Raw genomic sequence first — 7,718 nt, forward strand, 5'->3', positions numbered from 1 at the left:
CATCCAGTGCCACCCCGTGCCATGGGCACCTTCCACTGTCTCAGGGTGCTCCAAGTCCCATCTAACCTGGTTTTGGACACTGCCAGGAATCCAGGGGCAGCCACAGCTTCTCTGGGCACCCTGTGTCAATGGGAAGTGTCCTCCTTGTTCTGTCAGGCCAGGCCTTTGTCCCCTGTCCCTCCCCAGCTCTCCCAGAACCCCTTTAGGCCCTGGAAGGGGCTCTGAGCTCTGCCTGGATCCTTCCCTTTTCCAGGGGAGCACCCCCAGCTCTCCCAGCCTGGCTGCACAGCAGAGGGGCTCCAACCCTTGGATCAACTCAGTGGCTGTATCATCTAGCAAGTATGGAATAAATATTTAGCTAGGAAGCTAAAGCTCCATAACTTCTTCTGGTTCCCATTTTCTGCTGCTCTCCTCATCTGTGTCCTCTCTTGGTGTCCTGGCTGCAGGTCCAGGAGCTACTCGAGGAGCCGGAGCCGGGGCTGGTACAGCAGAGACCGCTCCCGGAGCCGCAGCAGCTCCTACCACAGCTACAAGAGCCGTAGGTGAGTTCATGCAGCTGGAGATGGTGCCAAACGTGCTCTCCTCCTCTTATTCCCCCTCTCCCCCTGCTCTCTGCAGCACTTTGCCTTTCTGTTGGCTAAAAACCCCTCTGTGGTTTGAATTTTTGTCAGCCGGAGCTATAGCAGGAGCCGATCCAGGAGCAGTTCCTATGGTCACCACAGTCGATCCAGGTATGCAGTGTCCTTTTATACAAACTCTGCAAGAAATGTGCTGCCCATCAAATCATCTTAGTACAAGTCTACTTCTATTTATATTTCTTTAAAATAAATTTTATTATATAATTATTGTATATGATACTATAATATATCGTTCATACTACCTATTTTATTATACATACTGTAATACAATTGCATATCTAAATACAGATTTATTTATAAAAATACTTTAAGATTACTTTTATCTCATGAAATCCCAGAATGGTTTGAGTTCAGACCTTAAAGATGATCCAGTTCCAACCCCCTGCCATGGGCAGGGGCACCCTCCCCTAAACCAGGGTGCTCTAAGCCCCATCCTCCCTGGCCTTGGACATTTCCAGGGATCTGTAGTACTTAAAACTAATATTAGAATATCATGATGGCAACTTGAATCAAAGCAAAATGAGCACAACACACTTTCAAAAGCTGAAAATACCCAAACCATCGTGGCCTTACAGTTGCAGGTAATGCTCTAAGTAGTAGTGAACACATTTGCTTTCGGTTTTTTCAATAAAATTGAGTTATAAGTGCAAGCTTTGCTTGTTTTCAGAAGTATCAGCAAACAAGAATTTTACCAGAAAAAAAGAGAAAGCACAAAACTTTATAAATGCTTAGTATGCCCTTCCTAATGAAATTTGAGATTTTTACTGTGATTTTGAAGATTGTTGTTGTGTTGAAACCTTTATAAAGGATAGAATTGTTCACCACATCCTTGAAAGTAATTTCTATACAGCCCTTCATGTCTCTATATAAATATCCTTTAAACCAGCATTTAAAAGAGCATTTTAGACCAGAAATTGTGAGTTCACAATTACCTTTCCCCCCTTTAAAGCAGGTCCTACACCTATGACAGTTACTACAGCCGGAGTCGGAGCAGGAGCAAGAGGAGCGACAGCTACCGGAGATCTCGGAGTTACGACCGGAGATCCAGGTGGGTCTGACCCTGCCTTGGTGCACAGGGATTTGCTGAACACAAACAGAGGATGTTTAACAAGGCCAGAGTGCTGCTTTTCTCCCATAAGAATAAGAAATACACTCAGCAAAAGCAATAATTCAAGCCAAATTCGAATTAAAATCAGAGCGTGCTTGTGAGCGAGGAAGTCGGAAGTTCTGACATTGCAAATAAGAGGATGGGGAAGCAACCAGGATAGGAAAAGGCTGATCTCAGTTCATTGTATCCATGCATTCAAAATTAGCAGTTTCCCAGGGAAATGATGAAGTCCCCATCCCTGGAAGTGCTAAAAACTTGTGGAAATGGCATTGAAGACATGGTTTAATAGTCAAGACAGTGGGGCTGGGTTGATCATTGGACTTGGTGATCTCAAAGGTCTCTGCCAACCGTAATGATTCTATGATTTGGGGTTTTTTAATAATAATCTAGTGTTTCTTAAAACCCACATAGCTCACAAGATTTAAATCACGTGCTCTGTAATGGATTAAAAGCTGCCTGGTATGCAGAGCATTCCACTGGATAGTAAATTCTTTTTGGTTACACTGCAGAAGTGGATTTAAAACAGTCTGGAAAGGAAATTAAAAGTTTTGCTGTGATCCAGATTTAATTTTTAACTATGTAGGATGTATTTTGAAATAGTATTTTTACCTGCAAATCTGATGAGTTTAGAATAAATTCTGTTCTCCACAGTCCAGGGGATTTAAAAAAGTGTAAGTGAACACATTTCAGAGATCAGAGATACAGATGGAGAGTTGTAGATATGTTTAATATCACTGATTTGTTTTATGCCTTTTAATATGTCCCCTATTAGGCATAAATCAGGTTTCTAAGACTACTGTACATTTTCATCCTCATAAGAATTTTTTCACAGCTTTATACCAACTCTTAATGATGCTCTTTGCTCTCACCCATTTGCACAAGACAACTTCCATCTTATGTTGGAAGGAAAAGTAATAAGATTTAATGAAGAATGTGGAAATAAACTTAAAAACCATCACTTTATTATATTGAGGAGCTTCAGAGAAACAGTGTGGGATTAGGAAATGCTCACCTTTCACTTAGAAAGCTTCCCTTACAGGCAGGAGGCTGGAAAATCTCTGAAAGCTTGTTCTGTGTAATTTGAACGTGTCCTGTGGCTTGTCTGAAACCATCTGGGCTCTGTGTTGACATTTGGCCAGGTGCTGAGCTTGGAATTTGTCTAGAGGAGCCAAAGCATTTCAAATGCAATTTCCACACTGCAGACACACAAATGTGCCTCTGTTGTGGTTGTGGGGCCTAATTTTTAAGACCCTCCTTCAAAGAAGAAAATAAAATCTATAAATCAAGGATTTGTGAAATTATCCGAGTTGAGAAATGCTTGCAGTGTAAAATTCCACTTGTTAGAATAGACTTCTCACTCAGCTCAATTAGATTTTATATAAAAACCATAAATTTTGGATGGCTTTTAGCTGTAACAGAGAAAGCAAGAAGTTACAAACAGTTTGACTTCTGTTAATCAGAGTTTTCATCATATGAAGTTAATGATTATTTCCATTTTGAGCATCCTTTAATGAATCCTTCACTCACAAGAAATACAATCCTGTAAAAGACTGGTGTGTTTTCTTATCTGTGACAATTTCTTGATGCAGTTTTAAATTGGGAGCTCAAACTGCAGTTTTGGGGTATTTAAATCTTTTTTCTCCTTACAGGTCCTACGGCTCCGACAGCGACAGCGATCGCAGCTACTCCAACAACAGGAGCCCCAGTGGGAGCAGCAGATACAGCTGAGAATATTCCTTTGAGGATGGAAACTGTATTCCAGATTTTTTTCAGTGTTTTACTCAAAAAAAGCTGTTCTGACAGTGTCACAAGTGAAGGTTGTTTGCTGAATTAGCTGAAACTCTCCCGTTTAACAGTGAACTCAACTCTCTGCTCACAGAGAGAAGGACTGAGCTCAACAGCTGATGTTATTTTTTATTTTTTTTATGTCAAATGCAACTTTTACAAAATAATAATAAAAAAAACCCCAGTTTGGTTTCCTTGAATCAGCTTTTCCAAGCCATGAATGACACTTAGGTGAATTGCTGCTGCCACTTTTTGGGTGCAGCAGTCAGGACTGTCTTCAAGTTTGTTTATAAACACCTTAGGAAAGATGTGCTAGCAACTATTAAACTGTGAAGTCAATTTCTTAAAAAGGCTGCCATTTCTAGTTGATGAAAATGCTTTTTTATTGCTGGGAGCTGTTTCCATGCTGTCTTGATTGTTGATTATTGCGTTCTACACAGGATACAGGCGAGGAAAACAAAGCCTGCCACTCTGTCTTAATCCCTCCTGAACTGTGATGTTGCAGAATTGTGCTGGAAAAGGTGAGATGATGCACAGTGGGAATTGTCAAACTGACAAGCAGTGAGCAGAAATGTGATGAATGAGTTTGGAGCTTAATATCCAACTTGTCTAAACTTTTTATGTTTGAAAGAGGAATGATGTGATAAACAGCAGTGTCCTTCAGAAACTCAAAAAGTGTTTCTAAATGCTTCCTGACTTTGATTTCAGTTCCTATTACAGTGCTTGGCATCCTTCAACACATTTTGAATGTTGTAAACCATGAGTGTATCATGAGTTTGTCCAAAGCACTCTTGAAAAACTGACACGATGATAACTTTTTGAGAAAACCAGCCATAAAGGTTCCTTCATAAAACCTCCTTTATAAAAGCTCTGTATCCCATTCACCATAGGGAATATCAGGTACTGATCTTGCAGATATTGAACTATGTCTTGTTAAAGCAGGACTACAAAAATATTGGGATGCCTCATAAAAAGCATGGAAAAAAGTTTCAAAGCAAAGTTTAGTACCAAAAATTACTCTTAGGTTACAGGTAAATGGTTTGCAAAAAAATAAATAGATTCAGGTGTAAGACCATTGAGTAATTCTTGCAATATTCTGATTGAGTGGATTTAAAATAATCTGTAAAGTTTTTTGGAGGGGTTTAGAAAGTTGTATATTGAGAATCAGATTTTTAATGTCATAATGCAACCTGAAAATTGGCGTCTGTAGTGACAAAACAAATGTGATTTGACTAGAGCTAATGAGCACTGTTGTACCATAACAGTTTCCATTACTGACTTTCTGTAATATCTGGAGATGCTTTCATTTCCTCATTTTCAAAAATTGGAAATGATTTTTCTTAATCTCATCGGGACCGAGTAGCTTTGAAAATTAGAAGCGGTAATTTCTCGCTGAGACATCAATTCCTTCTCTCTTTGACTGAATTAAGCTCCCCCAGATTCAATGAATTTTTGGTACACTTATGAAACATGAAAAGCAAGTTCAGAGGGAGAGGGTGATGATTCCCTCCATTTCTGTCCACCCACAGCACATTCCTGAATTGGCCATGGAGGTTTTTCACTTTTCTAGAAGTACCCAAAACTCTGCACTTACCTTTTCCTACACTTCGAGTTTAGTGACAAAGTGTGTGCACACAACCTTTCCACCCTTTGGTTAACCTCTTATGCTTTTTAGCATTAAATACATTTAATGTCCAAGTCAGGATACATTTACAGACATGTTTCTAACAGCAGCAGAAATCTCAGAGTCCTGAGCAAATATTTCAGTGATATTTGTTGTAGTTTCATCATTTTCAGTACATTTGTTTTTTTCCCTTACTATGAAAATAGAACTAGGGGGTTCATGGTGTTACAAAATATACAAATATAACCATTACTATTTAATACCTATTAGTGAAAATGTTGCTCCAGGATCAGATTTTTATCAAATTTCAGATCTGATTTGACTTTTTTAAGGCCAGGAAAAGGTAATGGAAATCCAGTCACAATTAACTGTAGTTATCAAAAATTACTGCACTGTCACTAAAGTCTTTCATGTCTTTAGTCAAAGGTTTATAAAGAAATTCCATCAGGTAGAGAATGGTTGGGGAGGGGTTGAGGGAAGGGTTGGGGGTATTTTTACTTAGTGAAGTCTGTTAAATTGTGCTTCAGATAGAAAATGTCCCCCTGAGCTGGTTTTCTAAAGCTGCTCTATGTTTTTGCAATTTTGCTATTCCAAAGTAGTCGCTGTTTGTAAAATAAACTTTTGTACATATCTGCAAATGCTGTTTTCTCTACATCTGGAAAAATCCGTGGTGCTGCTTGAAGGAAACAGGCAGGAAAATTAAAAATACACTTTCAGAGTCCGCTTTTGTCCCTTGCAGGACTCAGACACAAAGTTGCTTTTCCTTTTCCTGACCTACATAGGGGAAGGAATCCTCAGCAGGACTCTGGGTTTACATAATAGTCATTGGAGGAACAAATATTTTGAAATTTCCAAGTGATTTGAGGTCTCGCCGTTTCCTCAAGATCTATAAAAGGTTGTTCTCCTTGGTGAAAAGAAACACTTAACAGATCTCCACGGAAATCTGGGAATGGGCTGAGCTTATCCACTCTGCTGAATCTTCTTTCCCAAATACCCATTCCCAGATCATTTCCTCAGCATATTGGAAATGTGCTGTTAGTCCATGGCAGCAGATGTGGTGGCTTGCAGACTGAGCCTTTAGTGTTTCCAACCTCCTGTTCCACAGAAACTGGATTTGAGTGGAAATGCTGCCTTTGGCATGAGGGAAGGAGCAATTGCCTCGGTGTGAGGTGAGGATGAGGGGATTCCTTGGTGTTCAGTGGGCTCTGGATAAGCTGGCACTGCCTGCCCTTGGAGGGAGTGCAGGTAAAGCAGTGAGTGCAGGACACTTGTGCCACAGGGCAGCAGAAACCAGCTTGTCATGGAGTGACTCGGTTGGAAGGGACCTCAAAAGGGCCCTTAAAGCCACCCCCTGCCATGGGCAGGGACACCTTCCACTGTCCCACATTGCTCCAAGCCCCAATGTCCAACCTGGCCTTGGGCACTGCCAGGGATCCAGAGGCAGCCACAGCTTCTTTAGGAAACCTGTGCTGTTGCAGAGAAAATTGGGAATTTCTTCGCGTTGTCTCATCTAACCCAGTCCTCTTTCAGTTTGAAGCCATTCCCTCTATCCTGTCCCTCCATCCCTTGTCCCCAGTCCCTCTGCAGCTCTCCTGGAGCCCCTTCAGGCCCTGCCAGGGGCTCTGAGCTCTCCCTGGAGCCTTCTCCTCTCCAGGGGAACATTCCCAGCTCTCCCAGCCTGGCTCCAGGGCAGAGGGGCTGCAGCCCTTGGAACATCCCCGTGGTCTCCTCTGGCCCCGCTCCTGCAGCTCCAGGTGTCTCCTGTGCCGGTGACCCCCAGAGCTGGGCACAGCAGGGTGGGCTGGAGGGGCAGAAGTGTGACAGAAGTAGTCACCACCCTTTCCTTTAATAACACAAGGTTTTTGATGTTTCCAGAGCCCTGTTCCCTGCAGGAGTCAATCCTGGGGATCCCGGGGCTGCTCTCAGGTGCTGCTGCTGTGGAGGTCACGCTGTCACCTTGAGCCAGCCCCGGCAGCAGGGCTGGGGCAGTGCTGGGTAAAAATAGAGTGGTGACACCCAGGCATGGACTGCTCAGGATTGAAACAGGGCTGAAATCCTGCGCTGGAGTGAAATCAGTGCTCGATTAGGAGTGATTTCATCAAAAAGACAAAAATAAAAAGCTCTAAGCAAGGTTTAGTGTGCAGGTCTGGGGTTCTTTTGGGAATAGGTTTGCACAGGATATTGTGGGGTGGCTCTGTCTCCAGTTGCAGGTGGGTGCCTTGTCTCAAGTAGGACAATATTAAATGAATCATCTGCCTCTCCAACAACCACTTATAAATCCCAGATTTACAAAGCCACAGAATAAACACACTCTCCCTGCCATACCTCTGTGCCAGGAGATTTCCTTCCCACACTGTCACTTCCAAACAAGGGCTATTTGTGTCCTTAAACTCGAGGGGAAAGGAACATTCCCAGTGCTCTTCCCGAGGATCCCTGGGTCTGTGGCAGTGGATTAAATTTCTGTTCTGGCTTTGTGCGGTTCCTGATGATCCCACTCAGTGTTTGGATGACCTTGAGCTGCACCCTGGAATCCCATCTGGTGTCATTCCCAAAGGGAATGCTG

General features: G+C 42.4%; 1 protein-coding gene across 3 annotated transcripts in view; it reads left to right on the top strand.

Annotated features, from left to right (window-relative positions):
- NKTR (natural killer cell triggering receptor) overlaps positions 1–3,731 on the top strand; it is a 34,173-nt gene extending 30,442 nt beyond the window's left edge. For 2 of the 3 annotated variants that reach the window (XM_063416948.1, XM_063416967.1), the window contains 4 exons: positions 447–542; positions 672–731; positions 1,588–1,686; positions 3,396–3,731. In XM_063416948.1, the coding sequence (XP_063273018.1) occupies positions 447–542; positions 672–731; positions 1,588–1,686; positions 3,396–3,474 (334 nt within the window). In that variant the 3' untranslated portion in view covers positions 3,475–3,731. The remainder of the gene's footprint in view (positions 1–446; positions 543–671; positions 732–1,587; positions 1,687–3,395) is intronic. The other variant, XM_063416957.1, reaches the window with a different exon arrangement.
- The last annotated feature ends 3,987 nt before the right edge of the window (positions 3,732–7,718 follow it).

This window comes from Prinia subflava, chromosome 1 (genome assembly GCF_021018805.1).
Source record: "Prinia subflava isolate CZ2003 ecotype Zambia chromosome 1, Cam_Psub_1.2, whole genome shotgun sequence".
NCBI classification, from domain to species: Eukaryota; Metazoa; Chordata; class Aves; order Passeriformes; family Cisticolidae; genus Prinia; species Prinia subflava.